A 23,918-nucleotide genomic window follows, 5' to 3' on the forward strand; every position below is an offset into this window, starting at 1 on the left:
CTCAGAAACAGCATCCACTCTGGACGGTTCAAGAATGAAAGATGTAGCTGCAGGGGGGAAGTCCTCACAGAGGGGGGCTGGGGCACGGAGGTGGGGGTCCCGCAGACATCAGGCTGAGCACGTGGGACTTGGCTGTCAATGGACTGAGGATTTCAGAAGGGGTGAGTAAGAGAAGGGGAAGAATAAGGGCTACGGCAGAGCCTGTGGGGACATGACTGGGGGTGTGGGAGTCTGGCCTTTGTGTGTGACGGGCTTGAGCAGGGAGCACAGCTGTCAGGACCCCTGGGTTTCTGGGGCTCCCCCTGCCCCTCACAAGACAAAATCCTCATGAGTGGGGTGTCAGCCCGGGGAGAGGTCATGGTGACAGTCCTCTTCCAGGCCCTGACTCTGCAGGAGGAAGGACCCGGTGAGGCCAGGCAGCCCTGAGTTTTCCCTGATAGCCGAACTGGATGGGGGAGACACACTCTATTTCTCAGGAGTTTGTCATACTCCTCCAGACTTTTCTGACAGTTAATTCTGCTTCCGCTGATTAGCTTCACAAGGAGGCCCGAATTTACCAGTTGAACTGTTTTGGAAGACAGTCTCCATAAGTTGAGTGATTTAAATATGTAGCTCTCCAAGGTGTGTGGAAAACATAGAAAGCAAGTGATAAAAGCTATTTTAAAAAAATGGTATTGACAAAGGACCTTGAAATGAAAGAGTAACCGATATAGTTAACACTAATTTAATTCACTTGGGTAAAGGTTTTTTGGTATACTTCCTAGAAACTGACAAAGTGAATGATGTCAAATGACTGGATAAAAATTTTTTTTGAAATTCAGGTTGTTTCCAAGTTTTTGCTTTCAACAAAAATTGAAGGGCAGCCCAATCAAGTTATTAGCTGATATAAATTAAGTTAAAAGAAATTCATGATAATCAGTGTGTGGTTTTTGGCGTTTAACTAAAATGTGCTTAAAGAATTGAGGACGTTGCTATTAGTTTTTCATTTCTGTCCCTTGTTTATGTGAACAAGTTTTCTCAGTATTTACACATATAAACATGAAAATCAAACTAGAAGATTCATTTTTGGAAGCACAAATTGATTGGGAAAAAAGTGTTAACCATAGCATTAAGAGGTGTACTTCAACAAAATTTCAGTTTCAAATTTAATCCGTACTTAACAAATTTTATAATTAATTTGGTTTTGATCTATTTATATCCCCACTAAATGTGAAAGTTGTCAAATCTAGAGCATTATGGTCACACAATATTAAAAAATCAATTTATATATAATTTTGCTGGAGACAGGATCCATAGACTGCATAGCAAAAATAGATATTACATCAAGACAGAATTATGAGAGAGATATGGAAAGGAAATAAGAATTTTAAATAACAGGTATCCAATTGATAGAGTATTCAGATTTCATTGAATGTATTTAGTGATGTCACAGTTTTAAGAGTCAGTCTTTATAATTATGTCAGGCTGCATCTGCTTAAGCCAATGATAAAACCAATTTTGACGTCAGACTAAAATTGCCGGGATCAGAGCGCCGGTGGAGAAGGAGGGGCCGGAGCGCGGGGCAGGCTGTGGGCGGGGCCCGAGCGCAGGGTGGGGCGGGCTGTGGGTGGGGCCCGAGCGTGGGCGGGCGGGGCGAGCGCCCTCTGGCGGCCCCACCCAGGCGCTTCCGGCTCTCGCGAGAGCGGTGCATGGCGACGCGCAGGCGGGCGGAGCGCTGAGCGCGGCGCGGGCGCGGGCGGGCGGGTTTGAATCTGTTCCGAGCGCGGGAAACGGCGGACCCCGAGGACGAGGTGAGCGCCGCGGTGCGGGACAGCGAAGGGCGCCCGGTAGGGGGCCGGGAAACGGCGGGTCTCGGCGGGTCGGACCCCCAGCACCGTAGCCTCCGCGTGGGCCGCGTCCGAACCCACGGCCCGGCTGGCGTCTCTGAGGAGGCGCGGCAGAGGCGGGCACCGGGGCTCTGAGCGCCGACGCCCGTGCCTTCCCCCTTCCTCGCGGGACTGAGCCCGGAGAGGACCCCGCCCGGCCCGGGACCGATCCGCAGAGGATCGGTTCCCGGTTTGTGCCCCGGAGACGCGCTGTCAGTAGCTCTGAGTTCTGAGGTGAAGCGTTGGCTCCGGTGGAGGTTTGTGGGTGGGAGGGCTGGTGACAAGGCGGCAGCGCATCCTCGGTGCTGCCACAGCTGCAGGAAATAGTGCAGGAAACACGGAGGGTGCCGCTCCGGGAGGTCGACTGAGTGTCGGGGGAGGAATGGGGACCCCCGCGCTGTCCCCTCTGTCCTCAAGGAACAGGCGGGGGTGGCCGTGCACACCAGGGAAGTTCCCAGCACTGCAGGGAAGGGCGGAGCTCCACGGGCGCCAGCCGAACCCGCGCGTCCGGGGAGTGTTGCTTCTGTTTAGAGGGGGGACCGGTCCCCGCTCGGGAGGCAGCCGCTGGCTGCTTGGCTGTCAGCCGAGGAACGAGGGGGCCACACTTCGGTGGCACTTAGGTGGCGAACTTGTTTTCTGCTTTTGCCGGTTTAATTTAGACCCTAAGGTCTGGGGTTCTGTATTTCAGATGACTCTTTGTCCTCATAATTATTGCCGTGAGTACCAGTAATTTTCCGTATTGCTCTATTTATAACGGTGCAGGTTTTCATTTATTCTTAAAGTGACAGGGGCCTGTTACATATACCGCGCTTGGCGTGTATAATGCACTCCCACGTTTTTGGCCCAAACTTTCAGGGACACGGAATTAGCACTACCCAGGTATACTGCGCATCCTTATTTTCCCCTCACAAATTTGGTCAAAAAAGTGTGCATTATACATGGCAACATGCGGCATATTCCATCATTTGGCTATTTGTCGTGGTGTCTTTCAGACAGGGCTCTGCTAGTACAGGTGGTGTAAGTGGAAAATAGGGCTTGTTGGGGGACACATGGGAGTTGGCTGTGCACAGTCCCAAACCCTGAGCTCTGGTTCCCTGCAAGGGTGGGGCGGAGCGTGCTGTGCTTGGGCACACCTGATGCACACACTAACAAGCTCCCAGGTGACCCTGTACCACTGATAAACTAGCCGGCTCTGACTAGGAGGAGGGGCCCTTTAGAAAGGGAGAGTCTTCAGGAGTCAGCAGCTGGGGTCAGCCTGTTCTTGTAGAGCTGACTCAGACCTGCCCGAGCATCTTCCTAGGTACTAGGAAGGATGCCCTCCTGGGCCGTTTGGGTGTCTCTTTTCTTAGTTGGCAGTTTCATTAACAAACAGTATCATGTTATGTTGGTACTACCTCAGTGATGAAAATAAGGGAATTGGTTTGTAGGTATCATAACTTGTTTTATGTCAGAATATTGTCAGAAACTGTCTACCATAGGTGGTAGAGGATTTTTCTTGCAGTTTTGGATGTCAGTACCAGATTACATCTTGTTGGAGAAGATATATTTGCAAATGCAAGTTTCTGAATGATTGTGTTTTCCACTAGGGTCACAGAATAAATGCCATATGAAAAACAGTTCATCGGTCATGGAAAAGCGTGAGACATTTGTACAAGCGGTGTCTAAGGAGCTGATTGGAGAATTTTTGCAATTTGTTCAACTTGCTGTAAGTCTTATGTTTAGCTTTCATGTGATTTTGACTGTTAATGTAAAACATTTTTCTAAAATCATTATGTCTGTAAATGAAATATAGTCATCTCAGTGAATCTGTAGGGACCAAGGTTTATTTTGAAAAGTAAAACAAACTGTACTTATATAGACCAGTTGATGGACAGCTACTCACAAATTCTGTTTCCTGCTTTCTTCTGAGAGAGAGGCTGTGAGGATGCTGAGTGCTGTGATGCACTGTGCTTGTTTACTTAACAAATATTTATTGTTCTTTTTATGTGTGTGAGTGGCATAGTGAGGAAACAGGAAAACGAGATAACCTGTCCTCAGGTTATTTACAGTGTTGGGTGGGTCCAGACGTGTAATACGTAAGGGCTGAGCGGGCTGAGCTGCGGCAAGGATATGGGTGAGGGCATCCAAAATCCAGCCATGGAATGCTTCCCGTCCCAGTGGACAGGCTGTGGAAGCTGTGATCCAGAAGGTATGTAGAAACGAGCCGGTCAGAGAGGGTGTGGGAAGGACTGCTGGAGCCGGAGGCCACGATTTTAAAGACTAGAGCAGGCGCGTGTGTGGGGCCTGAGGACTGCGGAGGGTAGAGCTGGAGATGCGGGCTGAGGAGGGGGCAAGACCTGAGCCCCGGGGCCTTCTTTACCACTGGAAGAGCTGAGACTGTGCTCAGCGCGTGGGGGCTTTAAGCAGAGAGTGACCTGTGTGCAAGGGAACAAAAGGGATAGGAAACTAGCGGGCAAAAGAGAGAGACAGAAAAATCACAGTTGCCCTTTGGAAATATTCCTTTGGCTACACATGAAAACTAGATTGAAGAGAGGTAGAGAAGAGGCGGAGAGCTGGAAGAGGCTATGCCCTTCAGAATGGGGGTTGTCTTAGGACATGGAAACGTGAAGGTGTCCTTGAGAGCTAGCTGTCTGGTAGTGGGTGATGGCACTGAATTGATGAGGCACGTGCAGGGAAAGGGCCAAGGAGGGTCCCTGGTTTTTGCCTTGTGCCATTCAGCGAGGTCATGAAGTGGACAGAGGGCAGGTCTGGAGAGGAGATGGCTCAATTTTGGACACGTAGAATGGCTTCCAGGGGCACATGCACAAGGATATGTCCAGTGGGCAGATGGATAGGGTGTCTGAAGCCCAGGAAAGAGGTCTGGGCTCGAGACAAATCCGTGTGTCATGGGCTCCAGCTGGAAGGGTAAGTCTTAGCATGGGGTCATCTTGTGGTGTGATGAGAGAAAAGGAGCCAGCACGGGACTCTGAGGAACCCCAGCTCTCAGGGCATTGACTCCTCCTGTCACCTTGGGCACAAGAGCCAGGCCTCGCTTGTTCTGATCACGTGGAGAAAATAAAAATAGTGATAACTAAGAAGTAGAGCAGGATCTAATAAATCTGTTGCTAGTAACATGGACAGTTATTTTCTTTATGAGAGAGAAATGCGCTTATACGGTCTCGTATTATAAGATGGTGTCCTGTCAGGGAAGTTGACGTTGGTGCAGTGACACATGAGCATGCTGCTTTTTTTCAATGACCCAGGACTCAGTCCACTATTGCACTTTGCATTCAGTTGTGACTCATTAGTTTTTTAATTTGGAGAATTTCTCGAGCTTACTTTATGACCTTGACAGTTTTGGAAGCTGTGGGCAGCCATTTTATTTGCTGGCATGTCCTTCAGTTCGCGTTTCTCTTGACGGGTGATCTGATTAAAGGCGTCCTCCACGCTTTGGCAGGAGCATGCCATCCTCTTCAGCGGGGACAAGTGGTGTCACTGTACCCCATTACTGGGGATGTGAGTTTCGATCATGGCTCAGGGGGGTGTCCACCCTATTTCTCCACTGTGAAGTTGCCACAGTGGATGAATAGGTCTTTGTAATGAATAGGTCACCTGGGAAGTGGCTGCGACAAGCTCCCTACCCTGCTTGCTCCTCGCTGTACTTCCACACACGGATTAGCATTATTGATAACTCCTGCGGGAATCAATTATGGTAACAACTATGAAACTGACTTTCCAAGCCCGTTTTTCTTCTCTTTCTCCATTGGCATTCTACAGCGTACCAGTGCTATTATTTGTATGTGTGTATCGCCATATAGCCTCATTGGTGCTCATTTTGTTCTGTGGGTTAGAATCCATCACTGTCACTATTTTGGTGCTCAGATTGGCTACAGGAGGTCCCCTCTAAGCTGGGTTCTCTGCCCTTTTGATAATGGCCTCTATTTGCTATGTCAAAGAATAGGTGAGGTCATCTGCTCAGAGTGAGAGGAAATGGTGGTTGGCTCAGGGGTTTTAAGGATAGTTGAGCGGCTCTCAAATAGTCCCGTTGGCTAATGAGGAGAATGGTGTGTACAGACGACTGGAAGGTGGATGCTGAGGGCTCAAGTCAGGTTAGAGACCAGGCACTAGGGTGCGAGCAGTTGGCCTGGCTGCATTATTACCATCTGGGCTCTGGCATACTTCTGTGACCTGACGGGAGGCCAGGGGTGCTGGGCATCTGGATGGACGCATTTTAGGGAGGATTTTGCCACGTGGGGGGAAATTTTAACTCCAAGGATTAGGACACTCAAGCTGAATAGGTGGAGGAGGAATCCGCTACTTTCTTTCTGATAACCTGTATATTTTCCCTTTTAATAAAACTACAATCAAACTCTTGAACTTGTAACTGAGTTAGTACTTAAACATTTCTTTTGATGCCGTTAAAAAAACGATGGAACTAATTTTTTGTATTTGAAATGTAATACTTTTTATTTGTTTTATAGGAAGACGCTTCTGACCCTTTCAACCTAAATGAATTACTAGATGAATTATCAAGGAAACAGAAAGAAGAGCTATGGGAAAGACTCAAGAATTTACTTACAGATGTGTTGTTGGAAAGCCCCGTGGATGGGTGGCAGACGGTGGAGACCCAGGGTGGAGACAACATGGAGACAGACCATGGTTCAAAAATGGTAGTTTTGGTCCTTCACAAATGAAATATAATTATTTATTGTGTATCGTTGAATTTTAAATTAAGAAAAAATTTAAAGTTAGAAGTCAAGAATATTAGAAGTTTATTGTAGTTTTACCCTTTTCTCATCCTACCATTATGAATCTAGTAATCATTGTGCTTTTCGGACAACTGACTATTCAGCTTTAATTCACTTTTTAGAATAAGCTACAAGTGTGGCCTGATCTTTATAAATTTAGTAATTTTTACATTTCTTTTAAAAATTGAATTCTAAGTTGATTTTAATTCACTTATACTTGGAATTTTTATTTATAGGAAAGAAACATAGAAATACTTCATGCAATTACATCTGTGATTCTTGCTTCTGTGTCTGTAATAAATGAACATGAGAACTATGAGGCCTTACTGGAATGTGCTGTGATCCTAAATGGTAAGTTGTTTTGTCATAATGTGGTACATTTAGAAGTGGGGCCTCTGAATGATAATCTGTGAAAGGGAGCCACGGCCCTGCAGCAGTAGCAGTGGTGTTAGGTCATAACTGTGCAGTCAGGCTCTTATTTGGGCCAGAAAAGGAGCAAAGGAGTAGTCTTTCAAGAGCTGTCCTGAGTAATTAGTTCAGGGTAAGCCTCACACAAATGTTTCTGATGGTGGTAATGTGCCTCACTGAGCAACTAACTGCCATGGATTGCAGGTTTTTCAGGAATGTCTTACTTGACCTACAGGACCAATGCTAAGAGCTTATTAAGGGAAAATAGTCTGATTCTAAATTTCTCAGCTGGTGATAGTTACAACTGCCAGATGGTTTCAATGTAACCCAACATTTGTGACGTTGAACTTTTTTCTTTAAATATGTCATGAACATTGCCTAAAGAATAATTGTTGACTCTTAGGGGAGTTTTCCTTTACTAAAATTATATCACAGTACTTTTCAAATTTTAACTAAAGTGTAAAACTGTAGTTATTGATTTAGCAGGAACACTAGACTAAATTAATGAAAAGATGTGAGTGTAAAGTACTATATAAAATTATTTTACAGATACAGAAGTCATTTTAAGTAATTATTTTTAAGAAAAATCTCCCATGTACCCCCCCACACACACACTGTGTGACTATAAGTAGTTCCATGTGACAAGTTCTGTCACCAAGCTTTTCATTCTCAGTGTCACTTGGAGTCAGTGTGTCTGTGTAGTATGCTGTTTTATTCAGAATTCTTGCATTGAAATAGCGTCTTGTTAAGACGTCATCCAAAATCAATATAAAGATAGCTCCTAAGTGCTTTGCAAATGTTACTAACAGTGTATTTATCTGCACAGCCTCCAAATAAATGTTTGGTGACCTGATCAGTGCTAACACATGGTTGTTCCCAACTTCCTGTTAACTCAGGAACTTTACGTTAGTGAGAGGCATTCAGATACCTGTGGGCTACAGGTATGAGCACCTTGTTAGTGTTTTCATTGAACTCAGGAGCTTTTCCGTTAATAAGAGCACTGCAGTTCTTGTATTCATTGTGGTTGCTTTTACGAGTTTTCCCCAATGAGTCAGAAATTGAGGCCAGCACACGGAGGGATGGCTGTGGTGGATTCTCGGTTAGCAGACTGGACCTGACTCTGGAGAACTGTCACCACCGCGTCATTGCATTTACACTTGGAGGGCCTTGAGATCTGCCTCTTACATTAGGGCTTGGGCAGCTTGCCCTCTGAGTCTCCAGTTCTGAAATCCTCTGTTCTGCTGGGCCTGCTTTCATAACAGCAGGAAAACAATTTGTTAATTAACATTGCTTGTATCCTATATGTATGTCCATCGTTGGCAAGTTAAACATAAACTGATATTTGCTTAGGAAACCTTTATAAGTCACATTATGCTACACTGTCGAATCTGAACTGGTAGTGATTTGCCTTACTGATCAATCAATTACTGGGCTCTCTCAGGTATTTTGTACGCACTGCCTGAATCTGAACGAAAGCTGCCAAGTGCCATTCAGGACTTGTGTGTTACGTGGTGGGAGAAAGGCCTGCCTGCCAAAGAAGACATGGGGAAGACGGCTTTCCTCATGCTGCTAAGGAAGAGCCTCAAGACAAAAACAGTGCGTTCCTTTTCTCAGTGCTCACCTGGCTTCAAGAGTGCATTCGTTTGTATCGCGTGGGAGCTGTGTGTTCTTGGGAGGGTCCTGGCCACAGTGGCTTTCCCAGTCGGGGTTTCTTTAACTGCAGGACGTTCAGGCTTGGCAGTCACGGAGGGGCAGTGACTCCTCAGTGCGGCCGGCTCGTCCACGCTTCCTCGTCCTCTCTCATGTCACTTTAAGGTCGCAAGGTGACTCTTCCACTTCCACCTTGTGTGACTTCAAGGCAGGGGAGCAGCAGTACTGAGGCAGAAGCCTGGGGGGAGCTGCCTGTCAGTGTGGTCCTCAGAGAGGCAGAGCCCACGTGGAATTGGACAGGATGGGACGCGCCCTGTGGAGGACACCTGGCTCAGGGGTAGTCAGGCGGAGCCCCCAGAGCCAGGTGCGGTGCCACAGCGTGAGGGTCGGGGGCTCGTTTCAGGCTGCAGCCCAGGCCTGGGGACCAGGGAGAGCGTGTCTGGAGCTTGGATGGAACGTGGGCTGTTTCTGTCCTTTACTCTTTGGTATACAGTTCAGAAATCCAGAAAAGGAACATTGCCTCCACCCCCGATCAAGACCACAATAGATACTTAATGTTCATCTTAGAAAATTGGGCAAATGAAGAAAAGGGAAAATGAGGAAGATAAAAAGCATTCATAATCCCGTCACCCAAGGTGATCATTGTTCTGTTAGGGATATTTAGTAGGAATTTTTTTCTGATGTTCCCGTCTCATATTATTTCTTTCCTTATGACAGATTTCTAGAAATGAAATTCATAGGTCAGTCAGTGGTTTTGAACTTGGAGCTCTTTTTTTCCTTCTTTTTCCTGTTTTCCTTTGAACTTGGAGGTCTTAGTGCACGTTGCGGCAGCTTTCTGTGAAGCTTGGACCCACTCATGTTCCTGCCATGAGTGTGAGAGTGTCTCACGGTGGCCTCCAAGGAGCAGTCAGTTTTGTGGCACTGAGGACCCTGTTTGGTTGCACCCTCAGCAAGCTCTTTGACTTTCTGTGGGCTGTAGGAGCGACTGAAAAACCCTGTTTATGTCAGAACTTATCTTTAAGCCATCATTGATTTGTCTTTCTAAAATCTATTTTTCCTGCCATTTGTGTTTAGCCTTTAAATCAAGACTTAATCTCTTCCTAATGGCCTATACCTGCGCTGTTGCCACTAGCCACATTTAAAGTAAAAAAAAAAAAAAATTGGGCTTCTCAGTTGCCTCAGTTACACTTTATTGCCCCCCAGCCTGATGGGGCTGCCAGCCCCTCCGTCCCGGGCTGCAGACTCAGGCTCCACCATCGCAGGAACCTGCTGCTCAGCTCTGGCTCCGTGATCCGCTCGCTTTTGCCTGTGTTTTACAAAAGTGCTCTCTCGGGTTGCAAGTGACATTTGCAAATTTTAAAATCTGTTTTCTCTTGTCATTCTTTTTTGATGAATAATATGGAGTTGTAATTATTTATAATATAAAGCGTTGTTATAGTTAATTTGAAATATGACCTTTTTATTAAAAAATCTCTTAACATTTTTCTTTTTTACATCATTCCTAGGGAGCAGACATATGTCGGCTTTGGCGTATTCATCAAGCTTTATATTGCTTTGATTATGATTTGGAGGAAAGTAGAGAAATTAAAAATATGCTACTTGAGTGTTTCATAAATGTTAATTACATCAAGAAGGAAGAGGTAAATAAAATTTCTTCTTTGGTCTATTTGTGAACTGCTTTTTAATGGATGTTATTCCTAAGTTTGTGTAGTTGCTGTTTGTATGTCAGGTATACAGTGTTTTAATGAAAGAGTCATCTTAGTGTTCAAGCTAAGATTGTGCCTCATTTTTACTGCTTGGCAGTATTAAGCAAACATTTTACAAGTCGTTGCTTATTTCATCATTAAATCAGGTAGTAACAGGTGACTGTGCGAATCCTGGCGGAACTGTGATTGTATTATAAATTAAGAGTGATTAAAATAAGGTGGAGAAAGCACTTCCCCAGGGATTAGAGCTGACCCTCGCCCTCATTCCAGGTTAAGTGGCGGGTACTCGAAACCATCATCACACAGCATTCTCAACTTCATTTTGCTCCCATCCAATAAACCCAAAGCGAGGCTTCTGACGCTCTGCTGCAATGTCCGTCCTGGTGGCCACTCAGCTCGTGAGGCGTGGCCAGTGATATTGTGTTCTTGGGTGTAAAATACACGAATTCAAATCTTAGTATGAAAAAAGTGTAAAATGTCTCAATAATTTATAATGTAAATATTATTTATTTACATGATAATATTTTTGATATATTGGCTTACAAAAATGGATTATTAAAGTTAATCTGTTTTACTTTTCTGAGCTTGGCTGCTAGAAAAGTAAAGGTTCCAGAGCGGCCTGCCTGGCCGTGTGGCAGGGGTGCTGTGCCATCTGAGGGCCTTTCTGTGGTGGTTATTGAACATGACCGCACTGCCAGGCTCAGGGTGCAGAGAACACTGTTGCTTCTGCTGTGCCACGTGGCCTCTGGGTTGGCTTGATCGTGGGCTCGACACGGAGGAGGAAGTCTCACTCCTCCCTGGGGGAGCAGGGCAGGGACTCCCCAGGGGAGGAGGAGGAGTCCCAGTGCTGAAGCCCCTAAATGAAGACTTTGCTTCCGGTCCAGCGGGTCGGTGGTAGAGACAGAATTTGACCCAGTTGGCTCACTCCGGTGCACCATCTGCAGCCCGCCAGGGTCAAGGGCCATGTGTGATTACTGACCATACTGACCAAGACCTTTGGCTGCTGGGGTCAGATGGGCTGTTTTCAGATCCCTGTTCATTCACTTCATGGATGGTGGCCTTGGTCAGACTACATTCAACCTCAGCGTTTCTTCCTGTAAAGCCGGAACAATAGTTGGTTTCTCATTGGTTCTTATGAGGAGACATGCGGTGATGCGTGCAGAGCCTTAGCCCAGGCTGGCAGTGCCTCCTGCTGTTTATGAGATGCATTCTCCTGTTTTCCTCATTTGCAGAATATTTGGGTTGAACCAATAGAGTCCTAACTGATTCTAAAAGCAACACTGGCATTTTAGGGAATGTGCTTATTACTGTTCTCACATCACCAGGCTTGGAAGAGACGTTGGATGTGTGGCCTGTGCCTTAAGAATGTCCAGGATTGTTATGAAATCTGGGGGAGAGTAAAGAAGTTAAAAGTGGATTCAGGCAGACTTTATTTATATTGGCTTATACATACAGGTGATGAATTACATTTGTTTAACTTCTATATAAAGGGCAAGTATATAGCATAGACATAAATGTACACATGTGAGTGTTAAAACTTTCTTTTTTTTATTAGCTGATGTACTCTTTTGAATTTAAGAAAACAACTTAGTTTCCTAATCGATCATTAATTTGGTTAGGTCAGTTTCCAGTCATGCTTGGTAAACGATAAATATCTGGTACTCTCCTGACAAGTTACTTGCAGTAAATGCTTGGTTTAATTTGCCTGTTGCGTGCATGGCTGCCCTGCAGTGTGTGTCACTGTGTTGCGTGTCCGTAGCATTGCACGGACGGCAGTGCTATGCTGGGGAACTGACAAGGCAGTGGTGCCGTTCTCCAGGGCAGTTCCTGATGGTGCTTCTGTGCGCTCGGCAGGAAATACCCTGGCTTAGGTGTGTATGTGTAGTCAGCTGCATGCATGCAAATGAACGTTACATGATATATGTATGCCATTTATAATTTGGGGACTGTATGTATTTGAAAATTCTGTCTTGGCAACGACTTAGCTTCCTAACTGTGCAAGTCCTCAGTTTTCTCATTTATAAAAGATGAAATGAACTGATGTTCAATTCCATTCCCACCCCAAAATGCGAGATTTCAAGCATTCCTTGATTTTAGGTTATGTGGATATCCATGACAGAACGAAATGTTGATGGGCCATTTAACTTACCTGCTGGGCAGTGTGGTAACTGCCTGTTTGTGTAACCCTGTGGTCCAGCAGGGAAGGCACTCAGTGGTGTCTGCATCTGTGTCAGCCCTCGTCCTGCTGCCCTGCTGTCCCCACACAGGAGCGGACTTCCGTTTGTGGAGTCTGAGTTAGGATTGTGGAGACTTCCTTCGCTGGGACTAGCCAACGTCAGCGTGATTGAACATCCAAAGAATTGTGTGTTAGTTACTGGGAACTTTTTATTTGGTTGCAATTTTATCATTATATCCTATTTTTTTAACTTATAGGGAAGAAGATTTCTTAGTTCTCTGTTCAACTGGAATGTAAATTTTATTAAAATGATCCACGGGACCATTAAAAACCAGTTACAGGGATTACAAAAGTAAGTATTGAAGATAATTACTATTTTGTGCTGTCTTAATCTGGACTTGAAAGAATCTATTTGACCTGACTTTTAAAAAAGTTATATTGATGTATCAGAACCTTTAGAAATTAGCTCTTAAATTATGTTATTTATTATGGTCTGTTGTATACAGGATAGTTTTTTTTCCTGCTATAGGAAATCATTCTTTTTCAGTAATAGTACTGAAATTGAAATTTTAATTTGTGGTAGTTCTTTAAATAGTGACATTATTTCCCAGTTAACTCTTGGCCTCAGTGACAGTAAAGCCATGTCACTAGCACTTGTGATGCCATTTGGACGTCATGTCTGCTTTCCGAACTGCTGTGGCCTGAGCCGTGGGCTTTGGTGGGAAGGGCCCTGCAGGGATTGCAGAGACGCACCCCTCTCCCAGGACTCCCCTCTCCCAGGACTCACCGAGGCCCTGCCTGGAGGCCCTGCCTGGAGTCGGGCACTCAGGGAACGTGCTCTGTGCCCAGGGGCCAAGGACTTAGTTGGCATTTGAAAATCGAGTCCTTAAACTCCTGACCTGGGCTTGGTTGCTGCTTTTCCCTCAGTCAGGCAGCTGTGTAAATGTTGAGTTGGGATTCGATTCAGAATCTCTAATCTCAAAGCTCCTGCTGTTTATAAGATGCATTCTCTTGTTTTCTCATTTGCAGAATATTTGGGTTGAACCAATAGAGTCCTGATTCTAAAAGCAACTGGCATTTTAGGGAATTAGCAACCTGGAGATTTTGAAAATTTTATTTATATTTAAATGTTTTTAAGAATTTGGTTTTGAGCTTATGTTCTTATAGTGTCACAGAAAATAGTAAAGTATTAGGGAAACCAGAACCGAGAAGGAAGAAAATAGTTTGACATTTCAGTTCCACTTCTCCAAACTTTTCTTTGTCTACTTTTTGCTAACAAATCTCTGTGGTTACTTTGCAAAGTGCTAGTCTCAATTTCTTCTTCCCTAAGATAGGAGAGTATCTGAAATGATACATATTAAAAGTATAATTCTTTGAATGTGTATTAACATTTAAAAATTTTTTTTAAATAGATCTTTGGTGGTACACATTGCAGAAATTTATTTCAGAGCTTGGAGAAAGGCTTCAGGGAAAATCTTGGAGGTATTTTCATTTTATTAAATGCTAACACTTATTATATTCTCGTTACTAAATAAGTAGTCATAGCAGGGTAACGTAAAACTTATGTTGATGTCTTCTGTCAAAATCAAGCCAAATCCTGAGACTCTATGTGACACAGTCTTCGCTCTCATTCACACTCATTTTGGGACTTGAGCACAGCCCCAAGTTCCTGTCACTCACTGAGAGGTGCAGTCAGAGTCAAAGCGAGATTTCATACCTGTCACTTTGGTAGCTCTGGACCGGTCTGTCCAGCCACGAGTGGCTAATGGGCCTTTGAAATGTGGTCCGTCTGAATTGAGATGTGCTGTAATGTAAACAGCAAACCAGATTTTGAAGACCTAGTATGGGGAAAGAATATAAAATAACTCATAAGTGTTTTTAAAAAATATTGATTGCATGTTGAAATGATACTGTTTTGGATATATTGGGCTAAACAAAGTATATTATTAAAATAACTTTGCCTTTTTCTTTTTTCTGTTTTTAATGTGGCCATTAGAGAACTTAAAATTGTGTTTGTGGCTCACCTCCTGTTTCTGTTGGAACTTCTGCTTGGAACTTCAAGCCACTTCTTCAGTTGCATTTTTCTTAAGATTTAAAGGCACCTGATTTGAATGTGGCTAACCTTCAGTGACTGTGTAATGCTGATATTATGACGATACGGCTATGTAACTCACAATCACAATTAAATATTCAAAGGCCCTTTTGGAAAAAAATCAAAAGAGAGTATCTTTGTCTGATATCCCTTATGTTTTTCCTCATACCAGGTTCTCAAATGTGTTTTCTTTCCGGCTGAGAGTAAAATTTTTATTTTTAAGTCCAAAGGGGTCTTTCCTGAGTGGGGAGCAGGCCCTGAACTGGTGTGTATGGGGAGGAGGTTTGCATGCAGACGGGGAGGTTACCTGATGTTTGGAGTTTATTTCTGTCCACTCTGCCATCCTGCCAAGTGTAAGCTTGCTTTATGTGACCGGCGTCCTCACTGACCTCTACTTCTAGAGAACAAAAGATTATGCCTTACATCCCCTGCTGACAACTTCTAGAATAGTTTTACACTGTATTTTTTGGGGGAGAGGGGTGGGCAAACAAGGACAATATTAAGCATGTGTTTGCATTGTCTTTTTACTGCGTGAAACTTGTTCACAGGAAGGGATATTTGTCCCCCTTTCCTCCAATAGTGGTTAGAAAAGTAGGAGCTTATAATTAAAAACTTAATTATCTGACTACATGAGTGCCAAGTTAGTACCAGCAGTTATACTTCTCAGTTTCCCCCTTTCTCCCTCTTTCTCCAAGTTTTTCAAGCAAATTCCAGACATTCCATCTCATGTCTATGTGCGTCAGTGTGCATGTCAGAAACACGCTACAATGCCAGACATATGTAGCACAATTAGCAATTCCTGGGCATTTTAAAAATAATTAAGCCATATTTAAATTTCTCAGCTTTGTTTCAAAACTGTCCTTACAGGTTTTTATTTTGAATCAGGATCCAGCAAGTCTCCCAATGGCATTTGCCTGTATGCCGTTTGAATCTCTTAGAGCATCCGCTTCCCCCCACCCCATGTTTTTATAATCTCTGCTGCTGGTGTTGAAGACACCGGTCGGTTGTCCTGTGGAATGTCCGTATTCTGGTGGGTAGCCCTAAAGCTGGAGTATTTGTGGCACAAGGACTTCGCAGGTAGTGCCGCGAATCTCATGCTTCCTGACCAGAGCCACGGCATGTTGTCCTCCACAGGTGGTGAGGGAGTAACAGCACAGCAGGGAGAAGAGGTTGATATTAGGGAGTGCTCTCCGAGCATCCTTCCCAAAAGGAAAGCAAATCGTGGCATGCGAGTGTGGTGCCGAGTGCAGGATGGCAGGCCACACCACCCGCTGGGGTTTGGGCTGCTCCTGGCCTGAGGACCAGCTTCCCACACCTCACCCCTCCCAGTGGGGGCCATGACAGATTTCCTGACAGTTGGTTTGGACTCTGGGCCCCACCTGAGAGGTGGTTTAGTGTCAGTTCTGGGGAGACCCAGCCTTCGGAGGTGATGACGACTCAGACCGGCCTCCCAGCCTCCCGCGAGCTCTGAGCCCTATTTGGCTTGCCCTAGCCTCTGGGTAGGGGGAGGCTTGGCCGGCCAGTTAGCACACGTTGGTATCTCATCAAATAAGATAGAAGAAGCTGAGTGTTCTCTGGTATGTGCAAATGAAAGGAAATCTAAGGTGTCCACTCACCCTAGAAGAGCAATGATAAAAGGATCCGGGTGTTTCCCTCATGAAATATGGTAGAAGATGAACAGATCAGAGCTCCTGTCCTCAGACTTTCGGGACGCGCACACCAGGCACTCGCCTCTGCTTGTTGTTCCAGGCGATCGAGAATGATTGCATCCAGGACTTTATGCACCATGGGATTCACCTGCCGCGGAGGTCCCCAGTGCACCCCAAAGTGCGAGAGGTGAGTGTGGCCTGGAAACCATGCGCCCTGAAAACCGTGTGTCATCTTTGGCTTGCGGATAATGTTTTTGTTAACTTTAAAAATTCAGTGAAGCTTTCATGGGCACCAGTTATAGGGATTCTCAGAATCTCGATATTTGGTGTCTGGCAGTTCTGTCCTGTCAGCAAAACTTTAACTAGAAAAGGAAGGTGTACTGTTAAGAAATTAGAACTTTATTTTAACCACTTTAATTAAATTCTTGGACATAAGAATGTCCAGTCCTCACTTTCTAACTGCCACTACCACTTTTTTCAAGAAAGATGATATTTGAGATTATTTTTATTATTTGCGTTCATACGGTAAATTTCCATTTTGGTATTCTGCAAACCAAGTAGAGTAATGTTTCCTTAGTTTCTCTAAGATTTTGTTTTTAAAAGGTAATCTCAGAATTTAGATATGAATTTTATCCTCATATTGTAAATGGCCTGACTGAATAAGGTTTTGTTACCAGTGCCATTATCACACTGATAGGTGTCTGATAAACAAACATAATGACCCTGGCAGGAGGAACTGGAAGGTCCCCTCTGACAGTGTCCAAAGACCATCTGGGTGATGCCTTCTTCGCTTGCTGTCAGTTTTCGCAACAATGTGTCAAGAAGCTAAGGAGGATGAAGGCTCCCTCTTTACTTTTTTGTGTAGTGACATTACAGTTATTTGTAGAATGTAAATATTCTAATGAAGCTTGACTGGATAAGAAAACATTTCTTTATGTTATCAATGATTTAGTTTGACCTACCCAAAGATAAAGAGCTCAGAGATAACTACACCCCCTCCCCGGAGTCCCAGGCCCAGTGTGGTTTCATAAAGTCCTAGTCTGTTGGGGCATTTATTTCACATGCCGGGTTTGCTGTTTCATAGTCTAGTTAGTCGTAAGGAACAGCATCATGTTAAACTACAGGTATTTGACATAGTTGCTTCACTCTTGGTACAAGTGACTAGATACTTTTTTTTGTATCTGATTTTTCTGCTGTGGTAGTCTGAGCAATGAAGATAGTATAAGTATAGAAGTCACTGTTTGGTAAATTTATGGAAAAATGCACAGAGAGAATTAAAAGGAAGAAAATTGGCTTTCACTTTTCAAATGAAATGTACTCCTGAACTCTTAAGTAATTGTTATCACTGCTTATAGCAACATATTATAGCTTCTTCCTCAAATCTTTTTTTGGATAAATATCAATCATATGGTAAATTAATTGGTATGTTGAAAGAAGCTTCAGGAAATGCTTCAGAAGTCATTTGAAAGTAAAAATCCCCATATTGTTGATGGAAATCTACTAAAATTAGGTAATAGTAATGGTTGCACAACTCTGAATCTACTAAAACCTACTGAATTATACACTTTATAAGAGTGACTTTTATGGGATGTGAATTATCTTAATAAGGCTGTTTAAAAATCTTTCTATGGAGCAAGTATACCTTGACATCAAAACTTGATAAATTTGTACACAAAAACAAACTATGGACTATTATCACTTACCAAAATCAATCAAAACTGCTAAGTAAAGAATTAACAATCAAAAAAATAATCCCCAGATTGTACTTCTTTTAGGGTAAAGTTGATTCTAGTTCACTTAAAATAGATAAGTTGTTTTATAACCTGTTTAATTTTTTGCCCCATTTTTCACTAATAAGTTTAGCTCCTGGAGTTGCTTGCTAAATAAGGAAGTAAGGCAAAATTGGTTGTTGCTGGGGACACAAGTCTATGAAGAGTTGCAAGAAGATTCTGGCTGGGAAAAAGGAGAAAAGGACAGAGGAGGAGATGCTCCAGGAGCAACCCCGTTGTCTGATTATTAAGACGTTTTGTAGGCACTTAGTGTCTAAATGAAGCTCATGCCGTGAGGGATCACTAGGCAGGGACAGTCATTTTTGAGCTCGGTCTGTCTGTTCTGGATGTCCATTACAGGCTCTTAGAACCAGACTCATCGCCGGCATTTGAGAACCTGAATGGCTTATAGAAACCACTTAGCCGGACTCCTTTCCCATTTCCCCTGGAGGTCATGGGTCATGTGGCTGGTGGTAGGACAGCAGGAGCTACAGCGCAAACCTTTTTAGAGCCCAAGGTCACTGCTCTGTATTTCTTCATGCTTTCTTTCACGTGACTGACCATGTTCAGTGCTGTCGACACACCTACCCACTGTAGTTCCTCCTGGGAAAGAATTGTCCCGATTGAAGCACCAGTGCCTGTTAAGGTGGAGAGAACCTGCTCTCCCTGTGGGTTTTTTCAAGTAGGATCTCAGATGCTTTTTTAAAACATTACCTTTGCTCTCTTTTTTTGGCTCTTAGGTGCTGAGTTATTTCCACCATCAAAAGAGAGTTCGGCAGGGAGTGGAAGAGATGCTTTACAGATTATACAAGCCCATCCTTTGGAGAGGACTAAAGGTGTACATGTTAAACCGTCTGTCATACTTAGAATGTACTGGTGATGCTTTTGAACTCAGCACATTGTGATTCAAAATTGTAATAAGGCAGTAAAAACAGGACTGCAGGCAGGGAGCTTTGTGAAATTTTGGGAGGATTATGTTATTCTTTCGTTAGAAGCATTACTCAAGTATATTTTAAACGGGATATGAGCTGGTTTAGTGCTGACTACACAGTTGGAAGGGGATTCGTCACGCTAACTAAGCCAACAGGTGTGGGGGGTCTGCAGAGCTGGGTTGGGCCCTCCTGGTGCCTTAGGCCCTCTGCTGGTGACAGAGCCAGGATGACAACAGTGAGCGTTCAAGGGAACACGAGTGGTTTTCAACACAGGTACTTGGTGTCGGGACTGGGGTATGATGGTCACTGTGTCTTCATGACACAAGGCGGGTTTTGACGCAAGGAAACATCTTTTGGATCTGTCGACACCGAACTGAGAGTTAGGCTTAAGTTAAGGCAGGTCTCACAAGTGTGGTCAGTATAAATGTTACGATTGTCTTTAATCCGTAAATGTCTTTGTTGAGATCCTATGAGCTATACTCTAGGAACTCTGCACTGAAGCCCTGGAATGTCATCTCTTTGGATCCTGAAACACTCTATTTTCATTATTCCAGGCCAGAAACTCTGAAGTCCGGTCAAATGCTGCACTGCTGTTCGTGGAGGCATTTCCTGTCAGGGACCCACACTTGAACGCTATTGAAATGGACAGTGAAATTCAGAGGCAGTTTGAAGAACTGTATGTATGTATTTCCTGTGGTCAAGCACCTTACGACTTCAGCTCTGCCCAGGCCTGGCGTGTGTCCTGGCTGTCCCCTGTGTCTGCCTGTGCCCTGCCCCCCACATGGCAAGCTTTCCAGAGCTTGACATTCTTCAAGGGAATTCCTGTCTCTCCCTGGGGCCTTCCTTAGCGCTGTGGACCGAAGGGTCTTTTCTCGTCATCTTCATCTCCTTTGGAACATCTCATTCATTACTTGATACCGTTTTAAATGTTTTAGGTGTATTCTTGTCTCCCCAGCGGAGAGGCTGTAATGCCCAGGCTTGGTTCCACCTCTCACTTGACAGCTGTGTCACTCTGGGAAGTCACTTTTCTCTATCTGTGAGTTGGGGATGCTGACATTGCCTCCTGAAAAGGTGTGGGTGGGATGAGTGACCAAACACTGGCTGTGTTTTACAGCAGGCCTCCACTCCAGATAACACCTGTTGCAATTGTTTTTCTCGGATGCCTGATTTTTCAGGTGAGACGTTAGGACGCTAGATGCGACATTTATTTCCCGGGGTACTGCGATCCTCTTCTTCTTGCTAGAGTGCTTCCCTCCGCTTATTCCTCCACGTTCCCTTTGCAGTGTTTCCTAACACAAACTAAAGAGTACTGTTTGTCCTCCTCGTTGATGGAATACAATTGTAGGTAGTGATAGCAAAAATGCCATGATCGTGGTGGTACCATGACACTCCTACAACCCTTCTGTTTGTTTTCTCACTGATGATGAAAAACTGTAGACATGCAGAAAGTTGAAATGATAGTATAAAGAACTGAGTCTTTTATGAGGCCTTGTAAAGGAGCTAGTCCGACAAATAGGGCAGTGATTACTCCCTGTCCTCCCTGTGCCTTAAGTGCTCTCTTCTGCTTTTGGCTCTGTTAGCGTTTCTCAAACTTGAGTAATGTGGAGACTTTGAAGATAAAAACATGAGGCTACCATGAGTGTCTGTAGTTGTCGAGACTCACAGAGGTTCTTGTAGAAAGAGCATGACAAGTGAGGTGCCATCATTTTTAGTGACTATATGGTGACAGTGTGATTCGTTGGAAACACAGACGTGAGCCTGAAGTCATGTGAGTCTGTGTGGTTACAAGGTGATTATCCAGAACACATTTTTGAAGAAGAATATTTAAAGTAATTCATACAAAACAAAAGCTATGAAGCCTGTGAATTCTAAAGACAGGACCTCAATTCCTAAAGTTCTCTATTTTTTGTTTTATTTTTTGCATCTGTTTCTCTTGTTCTTGTTTTTTCTCAAGTGACCTGTCATGTTCACTTTTCATTCTTATTGTGGATGAGGGTGGCTTGGTTGGGTCATTGGCACGGACTCTTGTCTGACCGTACAAAGTTGGGTCTTCTGCTGGCTTCGTCTAGCATGGAAAGCAGTCGTGCTGTGGGTAGTGGACAGAGCTTGTCGGCAGGTAGGATACCCCTTAGGTTCTGTGAGTGAGGAGGCCGCTGGTGACCTCACAGTTGCCAGGTGGGCGGAACCTCTCCTCCTGGTGGCACCATCTCCTCTTTTTCCCTGTGTGGAGGTTTGGGGTTATTGCTGGCTCTTCTTTGCCCCACCCCCTGGTACCTATTTTGAGAACTCTTTCCAGCAGCTTATTCATTCTGGGGGCAAATGCTTACTCCAGACCACCCACCTGTGTCCTTAGAGTTGTTTGCAGCCATTATATCACCTGTAGTCCTGACCCAGGGTTTGGGGTGGCCTGAGCTCTGTGCAGGTGGGACATAGGAGTGTCCAGGTCACTCCTACGGAGTGACCTTTGCTGCTCCTTTCTTTCTCAATGAATCTGTCCTTTTCATTTTCTTTCTCGTAGAAATCCTGCAGTCTTTTTATTCCTGGTTTCGCTATCCTTATTACCTTATTTGTCATTTTGGTGAGAATTTAGGTAAGAGAGAGGAAGGAAGTGCTTATTCGCCGTAACTTGAAGCCTTGCCCCCCTTTTTTCTAATTATGGAGTAAGAATTATTTTGATTTTAAAGTTCTATGATAGAAACTTTCACACATATAGTAAATAGAGAGCCTAGTATTTGAACCCCTGTGTACCCATAACAGTTTCAGTAGTTAGGGACCCAAGGCTAATCTATTTCTTCTTCCCTCATTTTGAAGCAGATCAGCTCAGAACAGTTTTGTAGATATTGCTGAAAGATAGGGACTTTTTTTTTTTTCTTAGCATAAGCATTACCGTTGTCACAACTAAAAAAAGACGAATAATGATTCCTTAGTGTCATCAAAAATCCAGTCATTGTTTTTCAGTGACATTTCAATGACACTTTTTCCAGTTTTGTGTGACTCTCTAAATGAGAGCCATATGTTATTGGCTGGTGTATTGTTTACATCTCGGGACTATCAGTTCCCTCCCCAGCAATGTCTCCGCCCTCTGTTTTTTTCTTGCTATTTTTGTTGTTGAAGAAGCCAAGTTATTCTTTTGTTTCCTACAGTCTGGTTCCTATAGAACCTGCAGCATCATTAATGTGTCCCTCTGCCCTTTGTATTTTCCTGTAAATTGGTAGTTAAATGGAGAGGTGAGGAGAGTCTCATTTTTGTGCGGTTTTGTTTGTTGTGTTTGAATCTCTGTGGTGCTGTTGTGTTCTTCCCTCTGGGGTACATAACGTCTTGTTTCTTTTTGTTTTACTACCCAACCACTGACGACGGTTGTCTGAATTAAGTCATCACAAGTAGAATCTTTATTCTGGCCCTAATGCATTTCAGAACTTTGGGAATTCAACACAACAGGTTACATGGGCTGTGTCTCTGCACAGCCCACTGACTGGGGCAGCCGGTGCTGGAGGGCCTGCCATCTGTCCGCAGCGTCCTCTGGGTGGGATTGGCAGATAGGCCACCGCATGTATCTGGATTGTCCTCCTGAAATACTCAGCTGGGAATGATAATGACCCGAGACCATGAGGCTGTGCTTGACTGTGTTTCTATAACTTGAAGTGTCTGTTAAGATGTGAATGCCCAAAGTGCTGATACGTGAAGCAGATCGTAATAAAAGGGAGCTGATTGAAGGTTTTGAAGCCTTTTCCCCTCCTACTTATAGAGCCTTTTAGAAGACCCTTATCCGATGGTCCGCTCTACAGGGATACTTGGTGTCTGTAAAATAACTTCCAAGTACTGGGAAATGATGCCTCCGACCATTCTCATTGACCTCCTCAAGAAAGTCACTGGGGAGCTGGCCTTCGACACAGGCTCGGCTGATGTGCGCTGCTCGGTCTTTAAGGTAAGATGTGAAATCACATGAGCAGTCTTTTGTTCCTGTGGAATAATAGTGAGAAAATGCAGAGCAAGAAAAACTGAAAAATCACCCATAATCTTACATAGAAAAAGCACTATTGACACTTTTGTTGTATATCCGAAGTAAGGTTTTATAAACCAAATTAAAAGTGTTTTCTATAAAAAGTGTCTACTGGAAATAGTTTTTTGTCTGTGGGAGGGCAAAGAACTTTAGACTAGGAGCTGTATGTACTTAAAATATTTTTTTAATTATTACACATTTAAGATTGACTTTTCTGGTATACTCTATTTTTTTTCTCCTCTTTCTTCTGCCTCTCCTCTCCCCCCACCACCTCCAGTTCAAGCTGTTGTTTCTCAGTCTAGTTGTGTAGGACACAGCTCCCTGGCCCATGCTGGTATTACGAGCCTATTGCTCCCCCAGCTGAGGCATCTGGTCGCCAGTCGTTCGGCTGCTCACAGCAGCTCACGGCAGCTCTCACCGGCTGCCGGCCACTCACGATGGCTGCCGGCCACTCACGATGGCTGCTGGCCACTCAAGCTGGCCACTGGCCGCTCATAGCAGCACTAGGTAGCCTATGGCAGCACACAGCAGCCCATGGAAGCACAGCAGCTCACAGTGACTGCTGGCCACTCAAGCCAACCTCCGGCTGCTCAGAGCAGCCCAGCTTCAGGGAGAGCCGTTGTTCACAATCTTAGCTATAGAGGGCACAGCTCACTGGTCCATGTGGGAATCGAACCGGTGACCTTCGGCGTTAGGAGCACGGTGCTCCAGCTGTCTAAGTCACCGGGCCAGCCCTACTTTATGTACTTTCAATAAGAACCTACAAAAATATCCTGTCTCCCTTCATCCAGTGTCATACAGTTTCATCTGTAGCCCCATCCATTGTCTCCCATGATTACTTTGAAGCAAATTCCAGACATTACATCAACTCATCTGTAAATATTTAAGTATGATTTTAAAAATATAAGGTCCTAAAAAATAATCCGTTTTCCAGTTAAAGCTGT

General features: G+C 44.4%; 1 protein-coding gene across 3 annotated transcripts in view; it reads left to right on the plus strand.

Annotated features, from left to right (window-relative positions):
- The first annotated feature begins 1,673 nt into the window (after nt 1–1,673).
- The window catches only part of NCAPG2 (non-SMC condensin II complex subunit G2), a 52,395-nt gene continuing 30,150 nt past the window's right edge, over nt 1,674–23,918 (plus strand). For 2 of the 3 annotated variants that reach the window (XM_033098761.1, XM_033098763.1), the window contains exons 1-12: nt 1,674–1,790; nt 3,452–3,570; nt 6,326–6,514; nt 6,829–6,943; nt 8,442–8,596; nt 10,156–10,290; nt 12,790–12,884; nt 13,945–14,014; nt 16,374–16,460; nt 18,783–18,878; nt 19,529–19,654; nt 22,720–22,899. In XM_033098761.1, coding sequence (XP_032954652.1) covers nt 3,472–3,570; nt 6,326–6,514; nt 6,829–6,943; nt 8,442–8,596; nt 10,156–10,290; nt 12,790–12,884; nt 13,945–14,014; nt 16,374–16,460; nt 18,783–18,878; nt 19,529–19,654; nt 22,720–22,899 — 1,347 coding nt within the window. In that variant the 5' untranslated portion in view covers nt 1,674–1,790; nt 3,452–3,471. Of the gene's footprint in view, nt 1,791–1,957; nt 2,100–3,451; nt 3,571–6,325; nt 6,515–6,828; nt 6,944–8,441; nt 8,597–10,155; nt 10,291–12,789; nt 12,885–13,944; nt 14,015–16,373; nt 16,461–18,782; nt 18,879–19,528; nt 19,655–22,719; nt 22,900–23,918 lie in introns of those variants that run through there. The other variant, XM_033098762.1, reaches the window with a different exon arrangement.

The sequence above is a fragment of the Rhinolophus ferrumequinum genome, chromosome 26 (assembly GCF_004115265.2).
Source record: "Rhinolophus ferrumequinum isolate MPI-CBG mRhiFer1 chromosome 26, mRhiFer1_v1.p, whole genome shotgun sequence".
NCBI lineage: Eukaryota > Metazoa > Chordata > Mammalia > Chiroptera > Rhinolophidae > Rhinolophus > Rhinolophus ferrumequinum.